This window comes from Falco naumanni, chromosome 6 (assembly GCF_017639655.2).
Source record: "Falco naumanni isolate bFalNau1 chromosome 6, bFalNau1.pat, whole genome shotgun sequence".
NCBI classification, from domain to species: domain Eukaryota; kingdom Metazoa; phylum Chordata; class Aves; order Falconiformes; family Falconidae; genus Falco; species Falco naumanni.
In genome coordinates this window covers 11,986,263-12,008,278 of record NC_054059.1, presented here as the reverse complement: position 1 = coordinate 12,008,278, position 22,016 = coordinate 11,986,263, and the positions used below count along the sequence as shown (strand labels likewise).

Genomic DNA, 22,016 nt, shown 5'->3' with positions numbered 1-22,016 from the left:
AAATTATAAAAATTTCTGGAACTCTTTATCCAGTTTGCATGGAAATTGAATAACAGATGGATTTTGTGGTTAAACTAATTCATTTTTTTATATGATCTTGCCTATTTTTCTTTTTTGTTGTGGTAACACACATATGGGAATTAAGGAGTTATTTGGAACATTTTAAAATTCAACCTTATAGGCAAGAAGTATATACAGAATTGTCTTAAGTTGGATTGGTGTACTGAATTTCCTTTCAGAGGTGAATTGACATGCTTTTTAAATCTAGTAGTCAGATTTATAATTAAGCTAATTCAAGTAATTTCCACTTGTTGCAAATGTTTCATGTTTCTATTTATTCACTATGAGTAGTGTTTCCTGAAGATGTTTATTGAAGCAATTTCTCATTCAGCTGATCTGAAGAGGAAGAGATATTAAAAAGTATCTTTTGTCAGTAGAAATAGATATAGTCAGTTAACGGTCCAGAAAATTTTCTTCCAGTAACGCCTCAAACCATGATATAAATGATGATATATGCATGAATTGTGCTTGAAGAGCAGGGCTTGCATTGAGGCTTTCTTGGAGATGAGCCATCAGACCAGAGCTACAGCAGCAATGGACTGCTAGATTTTTTCAGAGAAGTAAGACACAGTCTTCAGGTTTTTCTTAATGTTCAGAAAACACTTTTCAGAAGTTTAAAGGTCAGACATGAAGGATGTATGTGGCTTATCTGCAGGATTTAAAGATGGGTCCTTGTACTTACTCTCCTTGAGTAATAATCTTGTCTGCAGTGGTCTCCTTTTTCCTCTCTTCATCTGTCCCCCGGATTTCTTCAGTTGTGGAGAGAGTTTTCACTGTCTTTCAGTACGTAAGAGCAGCATTATAGGGAAGATCAAAACCAGTTTTTTTTGAGGAAGATAATCACATCCAAGGATTTTAAAAAAAATCTTTATGCAGTACGATATGTTAGTATCAGTAGTATTATAAGTATTTTGTGGTGTTCGTTTACTGAACCCTTCATCTAAACAAGTACATTCAGGCAGATACCTAACATAGACTTGGTTTGAAAGGTGAGTAATTACCTGATAGTTACATGGCAGAAATTACAGTTACTGATTACTTTTCATCATTTTCTCAATGATCTGTTATTGGTCCCAAATTAATATCTAATATTCTGAATAGAGCTTTATAAAAATAGTTATTATAGTCTCTTACTAAACCATCTGGTATGATAAATTTCCAGTGGAACTGAATTGTCCACTTTACCTTTTTTATATGTATTTACATATATATACACACACGTGTGTGTGTATATATATATGTGTGTACACATATATACACATACATGTGTGTGTATGTATAAACATCTGTTAGGATAAGTGTTTTACTAGGAAATCAGGAAAGCTAGTTAACCAGTATGCTTTGCTCTGAATTTAGTATCATCATCCAATTTTCAAGGGCATGTCCCTTTCAATTTTTTTTTGTTTCTTTTATTCCAAAATAAAATCTATTAATGTAAGTACTAAAATACTCACATTAGAAAACACTTATTTTAGAATAAAAATATTTATTTTAGATGTCTCTGAACCAGACTTAATTTATCATAGAACTGTGAGTATTGTCTTACATTACCAGTATACTGATACTGTGATAAATTCTTTAGCTTTGTTTTTTTAACTTGAAGGTTTCATGGTGGTTTTGCTATTTTATATCCCTTTTCTGGATGAATTTTGTATTATTGTTTGCCGTGAGCCAATTACAATAGATGCTCTTTGGCTTAGGAAGGGTAGAGTAAATTTTAATGAAGTACTCTATGATTTAATGTAGGCTTTTCATCTACTTCTCAACTCTTAAGAAAATGGTAACTTTTTTCCTAAAATGCATGTTTATTTGTAATTTGGAAACCTACATGTAAATTCTGTCAGTCCTCTGAGCTTATGAATGGAAATTTTGCTTTAAAAAAAATCATCAGTTCAATTTTAATACATTTTGTTGCATCAAAATTAGGCTCGTGGCTCCAGATGTAAAGTTGAATCTCACACGACTCACAAGCCATTATTTCAAGGTCCCCAGTATAGAATCTTAGATAAATACTACCTATACTGCATCAATTAAATGGGTCATTTTATAATGGCATGAAGCACAAAATATTGAAAAACTTCTGCTTTATCTATTTTGTAATGTTTTCTCTCTTTGTTGCCATAGTATGTCATATGATTCCCTGCTTCTTTTAAAATAGCATGTTTACATGAAGCTTAGCTGTAATTTCACTTTTACGATAATTAGCTGGTTTGGAGCTTGGTCATTCTGATTGTGTTGAAGGGCATAAAACTACAAGATTAATCCTAGGGATATTTCATATCATAGTCATATTTACCATAGGCATAAATATGTGTTAATTTTACCATCTCGCTGGCTGTAGCATGTGTTTGGTTACAGTAAATGAAAAATAGAATGGGCAGCTGATTTTCTCAGTTGAAAACAATAAGAAGCAAAAAGTGTGATGGCTGATAAGCAATTTTTTTATTTCTTTAGGATTGCATTACAAAATACTGTCAAGAATTATGAGTCAGAATTTATATATGGCCAAACATAATACTTCCCATGAACATATCTTTTTGTTTTTCCCAAATGGGTGACTGGTTACTTTTACCATAAACCGATCTGCAGTAGCAAACCCTCCCTGCTTTTTCACGTATGTTTTTGTGGCCTAGGAAAAAAAAAAACCACAAACACCCAGACAACCAAACAACAAGCATAATTATATTTTCCTACAATATTTCTTCATTAATTAATTCATGAGAAAGGAGGTTATTAGAGAAATGTAGCTGGTTTATGGATTCCTTTTGCCATGAAGAACTCTGAAAGAGTACTTCTGAATTTTAAAAGGCAAAATCCCACAAAATTAGGTGCCACGCTAAAAGGAATATGTTTAAAATGTATTTATCACAGGCATTTTTCGGCTCATACTCTTTGAGAAGTGCAATCTGGGTTTGAACATTATCAGACTATCTATCTGGGTGGAAGCTTCTCGTTTCTTTTTATGTTTTCATTTGCATATCATTGGCATAACCCATGTCATCTAATGCTTCATAATTATATCTGTTTCACTCACCACCCATCCTGTCTGTGCAGTGAGCTTCTTATGCTGCCCAGAGCAAAACGAGGAAGAAGTGCAGAGTGCCTACATACCATCAGGTAAATACAGGAATTCGGTAATCACGAACACATCTGGTTAGTTGTTTATACTTTGTGTGCCCGACTTTTTCCATACTGGTATTTTGTCCCAGTAAGTAAAGAACTTCCTAGTACATTGTGGTTCTTTTTATTTCATTTTAGTTCAGATTGAGATATGTATATATGTTTGTGAACTTCAGGAGTAAGGATTAAAGCAGTTGAAGAAAGTCTGATTTTGCAGTTGTGTTTTGTGGTAGATTTTCTGTCTAGTCAAAGAAGTCCTGATCTCCCAATGCATGATAGTGTTATAATTTCACACAGTCATTTTTAATTGTTTTTATATTTTCTTTCATTTGCAGTTTTATGTTTATATTATAGCCACACACAAGCCAACAATCTTTACTTGTTATGACACCTGATCTCATGCTAATTTTCGTCATTTGCAGGGGAAAGAACAGTGATTAATGAGGGCTCACTGGGAACCCCAGATTTGAGTGGTCTCACATTACTTGTTTTTGCATCTATAAATTGTGCTATAAATTAGATCCAGGCATAATATACTTTGTAGTTTGGGCTTATCTTCGATCTTCATTAATCTTTTATTCCAAAGCTTAGAGCTTCCTGTCTCAACTCTTCCTGATGTTGGGAAACTAAATGGGACTGAAATATCTTTATCTAACCAATCTAATTCTGCACCCTTTATTTTTTTCACCACATCTGTTAACCTTGTTAAAAATACTTGTCAGATTGTGTAGAAGGTCTTCCATTTGGAATCAGTAAAAATATAGGTTGAAGTTGAAGTAGTTAACCATTCAACGACTTCAACCAATTAGTTAACCTTTTTCTGTTCGAGATCTGGCTGTTGCTAAGAGTTTTGTATCAATGCTGTATGTTTAAAACCATCAAACTTCTAAAACCATGTTGTCTAACATACTTATTCATTTACTTGGTGTAAGATAGGTTTTCCCCTGTAGGGTAGGTTTTTTTTCTAATATGCCTTTGGTTGCTTTAATTCTCTTCATCTAATTAGAAACAGCATCAAAGATGCTGTGATAGGGTTCTGTTATAAGGCATAATACTATAAAAATATAAAGGTAAAATAATAAATATGAAAGCTGTCAAAACAAACCTGTGCATCAATTAAGTTGTTAAAATTTAAGTTTTTATTATCAGTAGAAAGAGTTCTATTCTCATACCTCAGTTCAAAGAAGCTTTTCCCTCAACACTGTAGGTTTTAAAATGTAATCGTTTATTTCACTCCCTCTTATTTTATGTCTGTTTATTGCCACATAATAGCATTTTTTCCTGCCTCCTTCCTATGGCCTTTCTCTTTCTGCTGCATTTGCTATGGCTTCACCCTCCCTCATTGCCCCCAGCCCTGTGCTTTATCCTTTCCCTCTTAAAGATTATAATTTTCTTCAGAGTTCTTCAATGAAAATGCCTAAATTCTCACTTAATTCACAAAGTAAATATTGTAATATGAACTTCTGATGCACTTTGCCAAACCACTATATTTTTCTAATATTTTTACAAATCTACTGACCAGCTAAAAATTGTGCATGTGCAGCAGTAAATAAGGTAAGAACTACACTGATTTCAGACAGGATGGCCCTTTCTTGTAATTTTCCTTGTTATAACTATTACTGTGATTTTTTGTAATCAAGAAAAATAACATATTCACCCCTTTACAGTAACAGTAGTGGTATACTGTAAAAAAAATAATGGTACTTTTAATAATGTATTGAAGGTGAATATAGGGGCAATAGAAGACAGTGGATTGATTTTTAATTTTTCTCTGAGACTTATGTAGCCTAATCCAAGGTTGAGTATTACCCAGTAAATTGCCAATATCCTTCCTTGACTGAATAGTCTCAAAAACCCTTTCAACAAAAAACTGGTCTGTGCATTGGTTGTCATCTTTTGTCCTTTCTCATTTGTAGTGGGCTGAGAGGGTTTTATCCTTATTTTCTAGACATCTTAACTGATTAATGTTAATTGTTAAGACAGCTTCAGCTTAAACTTGGAAAGAAATTATAAGGGTTTCATGTTAAATGAAAGAAATATTAATAGCGGTAGTCCAAACTACAAAGTTGTTAATATGATTACTTTAATACACCAGTTTAGAATAATACTAGTCCTAGCTGCCCATGCTGTCGATCTGTATGCAATTGTTGACTAATAGCAGAAACAGTGGGAGGACGTGTACCTATGCCATAGACCATGGGTTCTCACATTCCATGACTTAGGTCACACCCACTTTGGTTGGTAATATCTGCTTGGTAATATCTGGACAAACGATCCTTTATTCCAACTTTGCAACGTCACAGTGACCTCTGGTACAGAAGTGAGCAGTGATGACCACTAAACGTGTACAAGAAGGGTCAAAGCCCCTCTGCTAAATCCCTCAGGGTTTTAAAAACACTAGGGTTTCCAGGCAGGATTTCATAACTGTGAGTGACACAGTTGTGTTTGTATTGTTGATCTGCTGTGCGCGGGTCCAAGCCTTAACAGGAATCAAAATGTCGTATTAGGACAGACTGTTCTTGAAGCTGCAAAATCCTCAAGGCCACTGGTCCTTCTGCTAATAACACTGCAGCTGTGTCATGTGGAAAATTGTTAAACTTGATTATTAACCTTTAACCATTAAATGGCCATGATTCCCATTCAGCAGCCACTGTTTGCCTTTAAATTTCTCCCTTGTTCCTTGGGTAGAGTTGGATAATAAAGAAAAAAATTCCTGTTTTAAAATCTCATGTATTCTAAGTGATGATATTTGACAGTTGTCATGTAGCATCTCAGAGTGCTGCTGTGCTGGCTGATGTAGTAGATCTCCTAGGTTTTTTAATCAGCTTATTATTATTAGCATGTAATTAATGTTAGATTTTGAAGCTGATACACCATGTCCAAAAGACATTCAAAAATACCAGATGCTAATACATCTATAAGTTTTTGATACTCTATATATCACTGTTTTAGCAAGGTTTTCAAGCTTAGCTGCTGAAGAGGTAAAGTCTCTGTAGATTTAAGGCGTCAGTAAGAGAAATAAAGAGCATATTTAATAGCAGTCTAATCCTTACAACAGGATTTTTATGTATATTTTAATGGAGTATATCTATAAATGGAATTTAGATTACTTTCATTACAAGGAAAAAAATCGGAACTGTACCAGTATTGTCACAAGTTCATGCATTGTATTAACAAAAATGAAAATATAAAAATGTGTCACCCACATAGCTGTCACAGTAGTTGAGAAAAACATATAATGAGAAATCTACTCATACAGTTATTAAACATACATAGAATGTTATGCATTTATTTTATGTTCTGGTCAGTGTTGCCTTGCCTTTACTTGTGCTTTTATTTCTGGCATGTTTTTGTGTTGTTCTGTTTTCTTTTCTGTTCCACCACATTCAAGAAGTTCTGTTAGGCACTATAAAACATTACCACCCAAGATGCCTTTACTAGAAAATGCTACTCATTGGAATCTATACAGGTAAGAAGTGTTTAGAGTCCCTTTTAAGTAGTTAGTTCCTTTAAAAAAAAAAAAAAAAAAAAAAAAAGTCTTGCCTTGTTAAATAAAAAAAAAAAGTTTCATACACTTTTATAACCGAAAGATAAGAGATCTAATCCTAAAATAGTTTCACATAACTGTTTAAATTAACCTCTACATTACATAAAAAACCCCAACCAAACCACTTTGCATTAGGTAGAGTTGTCTTAACTGTTAAAATCATGTTACATGTTTTGCTTTGTTACATTCTTCGGTTTATATACAAGATTTTGGTTACATGTCAAATTTATTTTCATTTTGTTTAAATACTTTTCATTTACAAAGCTCAACTCTTCCTGCATGTGCTAAGACCAAATCTGTGATTAGACAGGATATTTCACTCCTTCGTGATTGCCTTAATTCACAAATACTGAAATTTGGAGATGATCAGCTGGTTAGGTAAGAAAATGAGAATTAATCCCCCATCCTGTTTGAGTCTAATATGGATTTTCAGAATAAATAAGCTTCACTGTAATATGATTTCACATATTATATGCAGTGTATCACATCCTTTTATGTTAGCTTAAGATTTACTGCTGTTAATAAGGATTTAGATTTATTGTCTGATATTTCTCATTCCACTTTCTTACAAGTGGATGTTGTTCTGTCTCATTCAGTTTTAAACATTTCAATGATGTTAGCAAAAATATTTCTAGCAGCCTTTTGTTTGCTTTTATTTTCTGAACAAATCTTGGCACTGTCATCCAGTCAGCTCTTTTATTTTTTCCTTACTTAAATCATTGTGATTCTACATTTTCTGTAAAGAGAGCATTATTTTATGAGTTAATATCTAACATTGTATTCCTTTGTTTTCTTTTTCTTTCTCTTCTACCATTGGATGCAATGCACTGGCACTAGTGAACTACAGCCCTCCCTTGACAGGGCTAGGAGTGCTAGTACCAACTGCTTGAGACCAGATACTAGTTTGCATTCACCAGAACGAGAAAGGTATAAAATAAAAACTTATAAATTTCTTGTCATCTGTGCTGGTGATCTTTATCAGTTTTGTTTTTCTTCATAAGAGTTCTCTATGTTTTTGTACATTCATGTCTGCTTTGGTATTTGTAGACATTTTTGCTCCTATGTCATGTAAATTGTGTGTTGGAGTTTATAACCGCTTCTGGCTTCTTTCTCTGTTTTAGTTCAAGCTGATGTCATTGTTTACAAAAGTCCTCAGTATGCTGATAATAGCATTGCAGTGTAAAGTATTTTGACAAAGTACCACTTGGTTGTTAATCTTCATCATCATTTGCTAAAAAGTATTATGTTTGTTTCTTGTCTATTCTGTGGATTGCTGATAAGGCTGTGACATAATTTATAAATTATGACAAAACTGTCATATTTGAAACCAAAACTGTAGTTTATATAGTGATGTATTTTCTACAAAACAGCCAAACTTCATTGCTTTCTTAAATCTAATCTGCTGCATCTACTTTTACAATTGCAAGGCAAATCACTGCATTGTTTTTTTTCACTCTGTGACATTCTGTTAAGGCTCACATAACTCTTAAGAAGACATGTTTGCAATTTAAATGAAATATTGTTGTGTCACATACGTTGTGCAGGCATTTTATGGATGCTTTCTGAATTTTTAATATTGCAATAGCTTGGTTCAGAACCTTAGATGAACCAAATACTACTGGTATGTTTGACAGATATTTGAACTGTACCATTTTAGAGTGAGACTTGAGCTTCACTAAAGGCAATAATAGGCTTTCATTGAATGGCAGTATGGTCGAATTACGATTTCATCTGCACAATACGTATTTAACTAGTGTGGCACTTAATAATGCAAAGTTGCTCTGTCAGTCAAAGCATAGTGTGGTGGTTAGTAACAGTTGTATCATTTTCGTTACTGTGGGAAAGGACCTGTGAAGAAAGGCAGTAAGAATGTACTTTTCTCTTTATTATAAGGTTTCTCCTGATTTTTTTGGTAAAATTTCCCCTTCCTGCCTCCACACTTCCTACTGCTCCTTGATTGGAACTTTGCTCTTCTCAAGTTGCACCCTTGTGCCAGAGGAGTGACTAATGTTCTGCTGAGACGGCTCTATACTAGTTCTTTCCTTTTTAAGATTGCGCTGAAGATATCCTAGATAACATATAAATGGCTATTAAAAAACAGAAAAAAAATATGATGGAAATAAGGCCACTCAGAATGAAATACAGGATATCATTCTAGATTAAAAAAAATAGCATCATATTAATAACTTGGTGTGTAGATATAGACAGCTGTTTTGATTGACAAGTGGCTATTTAATGTAGTAATGTATGGACAAGAGCAGTATGTTTTGTACTTTTATTTCAAGACGCCACCCATCAAGTAGAATATTCAATGAAACAGTAACAGGCAACTGTAAACTATCTAATTAAAATATTTTTACTCAAAACTACGTCTGTCACTGATGTTAACTAGTTCTAATATGGTTTTATAATTCATGTCCAGCAACCTCTGTCCAATAGGCACTGCACAGGGTCTGCAGCATTTTTCATGAACTCCTTGTAAAGGAAAGTGTTTAGTCTGTGTTACTGGCTTCTGCTGCTACTAAACACTTGATTTTGCCAAATGATCTGTGGGCCTGATCCAAAAAAATTGTCCATCACTATGAAATTTTTACTGCTTTGCTCTTAGAAGTCCAAAATAGGTGCTTTTGACTTGGGATCCTTCATGGGGGTGTAGAAAAGCTTTTTTTTTTTTTTTTTAGGAAATTAGTATAAAATTTTCCATGATGGTTCAGTTGAAAATTATAAGATCCGTGTGGCTCTGACAGAGGATTTAGGACATTTTTAATTTTTTTTTTACTTCTGACATAGATTATTTCTTTCCAATACAGTCCAGGTTTTGAAGGAATCTATTATATTTAATTTATAAAAACCACCAAATCAATCTTTTTGTTTTGGGGGAAGCTAATTTTAGAAGACTTAATTCACCACTGTTGAATGTGTTTGCTTACACTTTAACATGAGGTTAGTGATCAGATGCATGTAATGATAGAGGACCTTTAGTTTGAAGAACACAGAATTAAGTTCAAGATGTGTAGAAAAAATTTTGTTTCTGTGCTGGACAAGACAAGAATAGGGGACTTAAAATAGTTAATCTTAAACAGTAGGAAAGCTTTTCTGAAAGCAAATATAATGAAACACTGTAATAGATGATATGGAAAAGGTTATTGTGACTTCGTTACTGGAGACTGTCTGAGATTAGACAAACATCCGTCAGGTGTAGAGTTGGTCCTGCTTGTAGCAAAGAGGAACACTATACGGTTTTGTGAAGTCAAATCTATACAGAACCACTTTATTATCATTATACTTGAGGGACCTATGCTGAAGGTATTGTTAGTTATTTTCATGGTGTTTCTTCTCCCCCCTCACCACCCCTGCATGGAATTGTAGATTTTATTTAAAAAATTACACTTTTGTTCTTCAAAATACAGACTTCTAAATAAGGGTATTGTATATTTTCTTCAACACAATTATAAGTATACTCACCTATGGAAAATTATTTCTTCTTATTCATCCCCAACCTTTTGTCTCAGAGGGTATAAATTAGTTTGTATTTGAGATCAAGAGTTAAAGTGGTCCACGAGCTTTTTTTAACAAAATGGTATTAGCTGTGTGTAACTGGTGGAGAGCAGAGCCCTCTCTGTGTGTCGGTGATTTGTTGGAAATGGTTTTGATCCTTAAATGCTATACAACTTCATTCATGTAATTTGGAATTTTCAGAGTAGTTACTGGTTTTTAAGCTGCTGCTTTGCCAGTAAAAGTCATTTTGTTGACTCACATGTAGCAGCAGAAAAATGCTTTCAGCAGTATATATGAATTTGGGATGCATAAGTCTTGTTAATTGCACTAAACCAAAACCAAAACAACAAAAAAGACATTGTTTTTCTCTTGCTATAAGCTTCATCATTTGAGCAAGGAAAGTCCATATAACTTGACTTGCAAACTAACCTTGCCCTGACACAAGCCTGCCAACGTTTTTTTTGGTAAATGGAATGATTTGGTGTAGAACTTAATCCTTCATATATTTTTCTTGGGCACGGTATAGAGTAGGATACTTAAAATATCCAGTCCTTAATAATACATTATACAGTTGCGCCATACCTGCCTTCTTTTTCCTCTCCTCCCACCCCCCATCCCCCTTTATTCCAAGCTGGTGGTCGTTTTTTTTTTTTTCCAAAATGAGTGTGTTGTTGAAGTTCCTGTCAAGATCTCTGAGGCACATTAGTTTATAATATAGTCATAAATATCCTCTAATGCCATTGAAAATGTTTTTGCAGCTCCTACTTCCTTTAGTATTTTTTGATTGTCCTTTTGACTATGTTGCAAAATTTCTGGGTTTTTTCTTTGTAAATTGGGTACCATTTCTTCAGAATGGATACATTTGTTTGTGACTCCCAGCCTCCCATCAGGACAGCACATAGGCATGAGATTTAAGTGCAGTGTGTGAACTGATTCAGCAACAGTTTCTTATTATAATAACATCTTCCCCAGATTGAATTAAGATTGCAGCCATTGATAGTTTCTTAGTTATATGCAGTCTGGCTTTTATTTACCTTCTAAGCTTCTTATGTTGCAAGCAGTTGTTGCATTAGCAGTTAGCGCAAGAGCAGTTCTATGGATTGCTACTGCTTGTATGCTTTGGTCCTCAGAGGTTAGCTAGTAGAGATCTGAGCAAATAAAACGAAGGAACACAGCCCAGGGATTAATTCATGTACAACAGGGTCAGCATATCCATGAAATGTGGCTCAGCAGCTGTGTTAGATTTGTCCTGAGGTACTTCACTGCAGTAGGAATCAAAACATTTCAAAGGTCTTCGGGATATTGGCTGTCATCTGCTCACTACCACCTAAATAAGATACAAAGCTGAATGCTTACATGTTACTTAGTCATAAATAGGTAACAGAAGCTGAAGCTGTCACTTTATCTAGTTGAGACCTGTCCTGATTTCAGTTTGATTTTTCTAAGGTTTTATATTAAGTCTGAAGCATTAGGTGTTTGTATTGCATGCCTTTAACAGTTATGTTGAATATCACCATTTACATTTGAAATAATGTACAGTAAAATAGCTGTTTGCATTAGTTATGCAACATATTTTGTTTCCAGTTCTTTTCAACCATCTAAAGGAATAGATTATTGCATGTTAGTCTGTGTTGTACTGTGTTTCATGGTCATTCAACATTCAGTGAAAGAGAGCATGTTCTCAAAGTTCATACTGCATGACCTAGGTAATTCTGTCAAATGCTGTTTAATATTTGTAGTGGATATCAGCATATTAAGGGCTTTGACTGGGTGCACTGATGCATTAACATTTTCTTTAACTCTTGCTTTGGAGAGAAAAAGAAACTAAGTGCTAATAACCTATTTGCCTTTGAAACTTCTGAAAGATCTACCTAACTGTTCAAGTGATGCTAATCTCCTTGAAACCTTTGTTATTTGCATGTTCCATAAATCAAACCCTTTTCCTTATTACATGGACTGGAAGGATGCCTCAGAAAGTGAAATATTGGATAATTGTGCAGAGGTTATGAAAACACTTTCCTGTTTGTAAATAAATCCGTATATTTTGATTTTGTAAATTGTTATAAATACACTTGTAGTATTACAACCACATAACATCCCAACAAAATAAGCAATAACAGTGTATAGTATAGTATATATAATTCTAAATTAAATTACCTTTTTCAAGAAAAAAATCATGAGACACCAATTTTCATTCACAATTCAGGTCCTTTTTGTTAAGTTTAATTATACAACATAATCTGCTGACATGTACTGCAGGGATACGGAGAAATGAACAGAAGAGGAGGCTGGCTGCATACACTTTCAATTATATGAAAAAATAACTGCCTCTGTACTTGTACACAAATGTGTATAAATTAGTTGGAGCTAATTAATTTACCTTTACTCTCTTGCTGTGTTCCAGAAAAGGGTCACTTTATGCCTTAGAATTTTTCTTTTAATTCATAGTCCTACATTTTTACTGAGAATGCATTTTTCAGTGCAAAGAACTAGGAGAGATAGGCTGTACAAAATACCAGCCCGTAGTCGACAGAAAATGACCATCGTATGGTCTTTGAAAAGCTCTTCTAGTTTGGAATTATGATTTCCTATGCAAATGACAGGCTTTTTAGATAGTCTAGCATTTGAGAGTATTTGAAAACTTAATGGTACACTATGTAAAAGACTTATATTGGTCTAAATTCTGCAACTTTTGGCATACATTCTCTTTGTTTCAGCTGTAATGTTTCTGCAGTAAGCAGCCATAAGAATCGTATACTTGGGGAATAAAAAACTGCTAGAAAAAATAATTAAATGACACACTTTCATTACTTTTTGGGGTATTTTTCCAGTCCCAAATCCCATATATTTAATTTTATCACAAACTAAATATCCTATTTTTTTCCTGTTTTATTGAACGGGCAAACAGGGGTAGATGGTCCCCCTCCCTAGAGAGGAGACGACCTACTAGTCCCAGGATTCATATCCAGCATGCATCTCCGGAGGATGACAGGTACTAGTCAGCTCCTCCCAGTTGAAAAGTGGCTTCCTGCATCTTGCACTCTCAGAAGAGTATACCAAAATTTAAAAGTTTGCGTGTATGTAGACAGAGATTTACAACCTCCAGAAGCCCAAAAAAATAAAAAAGCAGCTTAGATATCACCTCTGCATTTTGTTGAACTGTTATAAAGCACCTAGGAATTAAAGTTTTTTCAAGTTTTCTGTTTGCCTGAATGGTCACATGCCGTAAAAAAGATGTCTAATACAACAAAATGTCATCTGTGTTAATATTGCTTAGTCTGTTTTTACCTACTTCTGTAAATATTGGTGGTGTTTTCACTGTGTGCGTTATAGTATGATAAATATTTGTTGTAGAGCCTCTTCTTGTCTAGGTGTTCATTTTTATTTTGATTGAATTTTTTGTCCTTTTTTTAACAAACTTTTCCTAAGGGGGAAAAAAAAAGCACAAACTGATATTTTGGAACTCTTGTTAATATTGCTAGTTGATATATGTAAAAATTGGCACTATTTGTAAATTCTGTCCAAATCAGGATGGTCTCCATGGAGCAGGTTTTCCTAACAAGGTAGGTTTTGGTTAAAAACACCAGGGCTTTAAATAATTTTTTTTTTGCTGAATACCACCTATGATTAATAGAAGTGCCTTTATTTTTTTTCTTGTCATGAACATTCTATTCAAATCAGTTTTGGTATTCCATTGCTTTGGCAGTTGTATTTTTTTTTTCAAGATAGAGCTAGGTTTTCTTTAAACAAACATTATAATTTCTATTGAGAAGCAAATTAAAAATTCTCCCTTCAAATTTTATCTGTTACAGTAAGTGACAGGATACAGATGGTTCATGTAAATAATCCATGTGTAAATTCTTTACAAAGTTGTACTTAAAACTGTTAAGACTGGTATATGGTTAAAACTCAGTTACTACAGTGCTAGTACTTACCTTCTGCTGAAGTCTACCCACAGTGCTTAAATTTGTACTGTAATTTGTCTTGTTTGCTTGATACTGGGCGTATTCCACTAAAACAAGGTGGGAAGAGTGCATTTGGATAGCATTTCTATTTGAGTAAGACAGCATTATAAAATTAGGTTTGTGAAACATTTTTCCAGAATTGTCCCCCCTTACAGATAGTGCATTTCTAGAATTTTTGCCAACACATCTTTTTGATGGGACAGCTATAAATAGTTTACAAATGTACTTTGTATTGTTTAGGCATTTTTAAGTAATTTTGCTTCCCTTTTTTCAAGTCAATGGAAAGACTGGCTTTGACTTCAGTGGATCAGGCCTGATAAAATCATTGAAGCGATTAGAATTAATTCATAATCATATCCCATATCAGTGAAATGAGGTTTTCATCTAAATACTGCCATTCTTAATGCAGAATTGTAAGCCTTTTGATATCAGCTAAGTTTTGTGGAGAATGAAATCATCTGCTACCTGTTAGCAAACATGTTACAGTAAAGCATCTGTAGGATATAGAATCTGTTATGGAAAAGATTTTGAGTCAGAGAAACAGCAGCCTAATTTCCTTAGTGAAATCTTGTGCTTGGAAGTCTTGCAGGTAAACTGGTCACTCAAATCCCATTGATGCAGTCAGTAATCAACCTAGAAGGAGTTTAGGCTAACCTCAGTCTTGATGACTGGTTGTGGCCTCCCAGATTAAGAAAAGGTTGTAGAATGTTGGTGTGGTGGGTTGAACTTGGCTGGATGCCATGTGTCCACCAAAGCCGCTCCCTCACTCCCCCACCTTAACTGGACAGAGGAGAGAAAAAATATGACAAAAGGCTCATGAGTCGAAATAAGGACAGGGAGATCACTCAGCAATTACCGTCATGGGCAAAACAGACTTAAGAAAATTAGTTTATTACCAATCAGATCTAAGTAGGATAATGAGAAAATAAAAATAAAACTTAAAAATACCATCCCCCTACCCCTCCCTTCTTCCCATTCACTTTACTCCCAGATCCTCTACTTCCTCCCTCCCAGTGGTGCAGAGGGTACAGAAAATGGGGTCTGCTGTCAGTTCATCTCATGTTGTTTCTGCCACTCCTTCCTCCTCAAGGGGAGGACTCCGCACACTCTTCCCCTGCTCCAGCATGGAGTCCTTCCCATGGGCTGCAGCTCTTCATGAACTGCTCCAGCCTGGGTCCCCCACAGGGTCACAAGCCCTGCCAGCAACCCTGCTCCAGCCTGGGCTCCTCTCTGCAGGGGCCACAGGTCCTGCCAGGACCCTGCTCCAGCACAGGCTTCCCTCGGGGTCACAGCCCCCTTCGGGATCCACCTGCTCTGGTGTGGGGTCCTGCACGGGCTGCAGGTGGATACCTGCTCCACCGTTAACCTCCATGGGCTGCAGGGTACAGCCTACCTCACCATGGGCTTCATCACAGGCTGCAGGGGGATCTGCTCCAGCGCCTGGAGCAGCCGCTCCCCCTCCTTCTGCACTGGCCTGGGGTCTGCAGAGCTGCTGCACTAACATATTTTCACTCCTCTTTCCCTCTGCAGTTTCTGTTGCACAGGTGGGGTTTTTTTCCCTTCTTAAATGTGTTATCCCAGAGGCGCTACCACAGTTGCTGATGGGCTTGGCCTTGGCCAGCAGTGGGTTCATCTTGGAGCTGGCTGCAGGGGACATGGGGGAAGCTTCTAGCAGCTTCTCACAGAAGCCACCCCTGTAGCCACACCATCCCCACCCCCACTCCCACCCCACACTGTATCAGAACCTTGCCATGCAAACCAAATGCAATTTGGCTCTTTGCATTGCATGCCCAGTACAAGGTAATAGCCCACAACGTCTGCAGAGCGTCAGTGAGGGCATCAAAGGTGCCTTTACCTTCGTATTCTACTCTAAGTTTGCATTAATTCTGATCATTTCCCATAGCTTTGGCAGTTAGCCAGCACCACTCAGTTGTATAATATATGGGTTATTTAGTATGTATTTGTATCAATTTGATAACTAATGAGGTGGATGTTAGGGAATGATGGATCAGTAACTAACTTCTTATGACCACTTTCAAATCATATTTTCACAGCTTAATTGACTTTGACAGATTTTATCTTACTCTTCGTTTGAGTACATTTGAGATTTATCTTACAATTTGCATATAGGGTGCAATCAAGAAGATCCATTTCTGAATGCATTTCTTAAACACAAGCTATGCATTATTTCCAATTTTGATAATTTAAAGTCAGGTTTTGCAACATTGTATTTATTGATAATGATTCATAACATGAATTTTAGTAAAGCTTTTCGCAAGATTGTTGTTATTCTGGAATTCATTCGCTTGTCGTATCAGAAAAAGTGACTTCTTGATGTACCTTGACAAGATGAGACATGGGTTATATGTTATTTCAGTGTTAATAATTAACAAGTGTTTGGCTAGTATCATGTATTTCCTTAAGACATTTTAAAGATTCATTTTTGGTTTGATTTTGATAGCTTCATTGCTGGGAGTTTTTTTGGTTTTTATATAGAAATTTGAGTTAGGAAGTCTGTCTAAAGTGAAAGACATTTTGGTAACTGGAGGACTGCGAAACTGTGAAATTGTAAGTGATGGTAAAAACAAGGAGAACGAAAGCTGAGCATTTAAAGGTAGATGGGAATTGTGTTCAGACTGTTCTTTTTGAGAAGTCTGCATATAATTTCAACATATAACCAAGGCTGGATAAAATAAGCCTTTTAAAAAAAAATATTTCTCATAGACTTTCAGTTAAGAGAAGTAGCTTTTGGTGGCCCAGTAGTCATCCTGAAGCCAGCTGTTGAGAAAATGGCCTTCTGGTACTTTCACGAATACAACCTGAAGTATGCTGTGCACTGCCAATGGCAGGCTGAATTGGTCCAGATGATCCTTTTACATCATTCCAGCAACACTATATGACTTGATCAGGGAGGCAGTTTTGCAAGACATGAATTGAAGTGCTAGGAATGAGTGTGAGAAGCTACCAAGCCTTCAGAGTAGTTGTGAACTCCCAGCTCACAAACCATGTACATCCAGCATTTCAGAAATGTTCAGGAAAATTCAGGAAGTATTGAACATAACATATGTGATGGCTTTAAGGCTACATAAGTGAACAGAGTCACTGCAAACTGCTAATGTCTCTTGTACAAGCCAGTAATAAACAATTTTAAATGTTAGACCCTGAATTTTATAAAAATGTTATTTTGTCACTTTAGGAATAGTAATTTTTAATTTTGGTATGAATATTATCATATTTCTGTGTATAGATTTTTTTTACACTCAATGGTGATAAATATTTGAGACATGGGTCTTTGAAACATGAACTGTGAATAGCTTGTCTTTATATAAAGTAATATATATATAGTGCTTGTCTGTATACATAACAGGGCCTTACTGGTCAGTGGTTTGGTGTGACAGTTGGTAGAACTGTGACCTTAAAGAGAAATCTAACATTTTCTCACCCTAATGGAAGTATAGATGCAAATTTATTACATTTAGATTACTAGTTGACTGCAAATTTTGCTGAGTTTTTTCTTTAAAAGCCAAATTTGATATTTAGGGGAAAAAAAATCTTACATTGATACACCTTATCAGGATTATTTTTTTTTACCATATATTTCGTTAAAAAATTAATAATATACCAGCAAGCTGATAATATTTATGCTAAACTGAAAGCTGTGAATAAAATCTGAGATTCTTAAACAGTATCAGCAGAAATAAAAATAATATAAAAATTAACAAATATTCTGAATATCTTTTTCTTTTAAAAAAGTTGAGGCAGTTATTCTACTCCGCTATTGGATTGTTGTTAATTGTTACTGTAGCAGACTGGCTGGCAACAGAATACGAAGTTTTCATCAAAATATATGAAATGATGAAATTTACTTGCATTTTCAGGATAATTTGACAATATAATGACAAAATACACATTTTTCAAATTCCTAAGGGAAGTTGTTCTGTATAGGTTTATATGCTAATCTAATGAACAGTAGTATAGATTAATTCTCGAGGATAACAGCCACTGTTGAGCCTCAGTGCTGCTGTTCAGCATGTAGAGTAGAAAGGTTTTTAAAATATTTTTGTGGCTTTCATTCTTTACTTTATTGCATCTTAGATTGTTGATATTATATCTAAAAAAAATAACATTTCCTTAAAGTGCATGGATTAAATCAGTAGAAGGGGAAGTGAGAAATATAGCCTTTCTCAGCAGATAGTGCCTTAATATTTTTGGTTTGTATATTTGACTGCATGTCTCCACCTTCACTGCATGTGACCATCTCTCTGTTTCTGCTCATTCTGTCCAAATCCATATCCATGTTTCCAAATTTTGTGAAGAACAAGGACGCTGGATTCTTGCATTCCAAAACAGGACAGTGTAGACCACCTAAGTGCTAAACCTGGAGCAGCACAGAGGTATCTGTATTTACTCAAATCCTAGTTCCAGTTAAATTAGGTATTGGTTATAGTATATTCTTCATATGCTCTGTGTGATACTTTCACGTATTTAGGTTTTCCATCTTTTTATGTATGAGTACATATATGCTGGTATTGTTCATAGATAATATTTAATCCCCTGTAAAGTACATTTAAGAGGTAATTTTGAGTATGACATGAGCGTTCTTATTCCCAGTGTACTTGTCACACATTGTATATGGTACAGTCTTTAAGATCCTGTCTAACCCAAACCATTCTGTGATATGAAAGGACACCTACCTGTAAATATGGACTTGCCAATGTCCACAGCGTGCTCAAGTTGAGCTGGGACTGAGTGCTGTAGTAGGCTGTTGAGCTATGGAGCTGTATAAAGCATCACCGTAGCAAGAGGAAGGAAACAGAAAGGAAATTGTGATATTAAACATATTTCCAATGTGTGCTGCTCACAAGGACAGCATAGAGAGCAGAGAAATAAGTCTTTTCAGCTCACTAGTGCTATATATTACTTTGTTACTTTTCACGAAAAGCATATCCTACTCTCGGCTTTTCCAACCCACAGAAAGTCACTGTGTGCTCTTTTTCTCCATTGCACATAATGTCACAGTTTAAGCAAGTGATATAATGAGTAAGAGGAAATTAAGCCCCATAACCAACCAAACAGAAAATGAAGAGGGTGACATCATCTGACTGATAATGCTGCTGTGTTCAGTTTTTAATTATCAGTTTAATTATAACTTCAAATACTTTGCTAACCGTAGGTTTTAAGTAAAGCTGCAGCATTTAATATGTGTTTCTCTGTATATCCACCTTGTATTTGTCCTAGTAAAGAAAAAAAATTAAAAATTAATGAGAATATACAAAAGTAAATCTGAAGAAAATAGTTTGAGGACAAAAGGGATTTTTATTTTTAATCCCAGATATTATTTTTGGAAAGAAAATATATGACCTCTCCTCATGCAAAAAGCATTTTGTATTTTGCTACAGTATTTTCTTTGTTGTGGAACATACTACATCACAATATAATGCTTATCAAATATTGCAATGGGTACAAATCATGAAAATCCACTATGAGTATAATTCTTTGGGTATCATTTGGTGTTAAAGCTGTTTAGGTATCTTCCAGTTCAGGCCCTGGATTACTCTTTATAATAACCACAGAGGTTTAAAAGGAAAACATTTTTAAAAATATTTTTTCCTATTTGTTTTGCCCACAGTGATTTTTTTATAGTTTAATATATGACATTGGTTATATCATTGCAAGTTCCTTTACATATTTCTTGCACCGGTATAAGATGCAAGTTAGGGTTTGTCAACATTTCTGGTCTATCAATGAATAATCATCGCTCCCTGGTTTTGACCCCTCCTGAAATACTGTATGCACTTTTTCTAAAAAAAAAACAATATACTTTGATGATTATCAGAGGTATAAAATTGTAAGTCCTAACTTGTAAGTGCTCACGTTACTATGGGCAGTAAAGAAAATTTTGGAACAGACAAGACTTGCAGAGATTTTCATAGTATATTTATAGTCCTGGGTCATAATGGTGAAACATGCTTTACCTTCATTCCTACATTTATTGACTCATCCTACTGTTCATTGTTAAATACTTCAATTGTCAGAGGTAACTAGTGCCTCACTATCCAAATGTCAGATGAATTCTGTAAAAGATTTATGAGGGAAAGGAGTGAAGGAATGAAATAAACTTCTAACTTACTTATGTATACCGGAAAAAAATATTTAAACTGTTTCTAAAAAACTTTAACAAGCCTAAATTACATGAGATTTTTGAAAAGCCAAGATTTAATCAATATAGTGACAGTGTTATTTAAATCTGATGTGATTCAGTATTTGTCTTGATTTTGAAATTTAGATTTAAAATCAATTTTTAAAGTTTACATTTGACTAGTATTTTGTGGTCCTTCCTGCAACATTTTTTTTCATGCTGTCTACTCTGCGTTTGTTTTCACTGCTGTTAAGAGATGACTAAAAGGCCTATGAGGAGGCATTATTTCTAATCAAATACAGACTCTAAAGTGGAAACTAGCTGCAGGTTCAGTCAGTATTAATGTTAGGTCCAACACTTTGTTACCTCATAACTTGCACACGATCAGCCTCAATCAAACCTAATCAGTGCAATGTGTCTTAAACCTTGATTTCACCAGCCTGTTCATGACAATAGTTGTCTCTTTTTCATCTGTCAACCATTGCTGTTATTACCTTTATAATACATTAATGAATAATCTTCATATTTCTGTATTATTTTTCTTCTTGTTTATTTCTTTTCTGACATGTCATTTCACAGGCAGTCCAGAAAAGTGGAAAGATATAGCAGCCAAAAACAAACTAGGAAAACCTCGGCAACTGAAACAGAAAGGTAGGATTACTGATGAGTAAACATCTCTTATAATCAATCTGGTTCCCGTTTTCAGAATATACATCTAATATGACTTTTGAAGTAGAACATCTGTGACAGTACCAAAAATTATGTTGTAATTTGCACGATTATTTACTTTGTATCTATATTAGCACTGCTTGCTGTGTTGCATACATAAGGAATTTTTCTGGCATTCTCCATCGTTGCAGATAAACTCAATGGTAAAGACTGGCAGTGCATCCATTTTATAAGCCAAAATCTGAGACCCATTGCCACTATCTTCATATCTGTAAGATGAAATTTGGAAATGCATAGCATATTTCATTAGTATGGGCCTAACACTTTTCTGCACTTTACCACTGATCTTTTTTCAAAAAAATCTCACCTATTTTAGAATAACTTTGAGGATGAAAAAAATATATTAACAGACTTATAATTCATGATGTTTCTGATCACAATAATTTCACTTTATAATATAAAAATGTTAAGTTACACATTTAATTTTGTATAGAAAATTTTATAATCTGTCATTACATGAAGTTAATATAAACACTGAGACTTTAACTTGTGTATTCATTGAATTTTCCTGTATTTGTATTACATTGTAGCTTTTAACTTTGATGCTACAGTAGTTAGGATTATGTATTCAAATTCTTAAGAAAAAGTGAAAAAAAATATATATACTAAATCATAAGCACAGCTAGTTAAGCTTTAAACCCTGTGTATTGGCTGAAATAAGAGCAGTGAGGAGGGGTGAGATCCTGCCTTTGTCAGAAATAGATTTCTGTTATCTTGATTAGCAGAGGAAGAAAGTTCATCTCTTTACACTATGAGGGTGAAAAACTTCCATGAACAGCACAGGCACATGTTTAGTGTCAATGAAAATGCACATTATGTAGCAAAACTTCAGAGCCTTTGTTTTATTTTACTGCTTCAAGTCCCAGAATACGTTCCTGATCCAAAAGCCATGGTTACAATTTTCTTGATTTTGATGATTCTGTTGTCACAACAGCCCAGTTACTTTTTCTGTTTAGAC

The 22,016-nt window shown here is 34.7% G+C and overlaps 1 protein-coding gene across 49 annotated transcripts in view; it reads left to right on the top strand.

Moving 5' to 3' along the window:
• Positions 1-22,016, top strand: part of RIMS1 (regulating synaptic membrane exocytosis 1) — a 335,719-nt gene that overhangs the window by 212,266 nt on the left and 101,437 nt on the right. For 19 of the 49 annotated variants that reach the window (XR_005828502.1, XM_040598588.1, XM_040598553.1 and 16 more), the window contains 7 exons: positions 3,115-3,177; positions 6,572-6,649; positions 6,992-7,105; positions 7,565-7,654; positions 13,134-13,217; positions 18,507-18,584; positions 20,909-20,980. Coding sequence is in view for 48 of the 49 variants with exons in the window: in XM_040598588.1 (XP_040454522.1) it covers positions 3,115-3,177; positions 6,572-6,649; positions 6,992-7,105; positions 7,565-7,654; positions 13,134-13,217; positions 18,507-18,584; positions 20,909-20,980 (579 nt within the window). In the remaining variant the exon portion in view is untranslated. The remainder of the gene's footprint in view (positions 1-3,114; positions 3,178-6,571; positions 6,650-6,991; positions 7,106-7,564; positions 7,655-13,133; positions 13,218-18,506; positions 18,585-20,908; positions 20,981-22,016) is intronic. The other 30 variants (XM_040598585.1, XM_040598579.1, XM_040598582.1 and 27 more) reach the window with 8 other exon arrangements.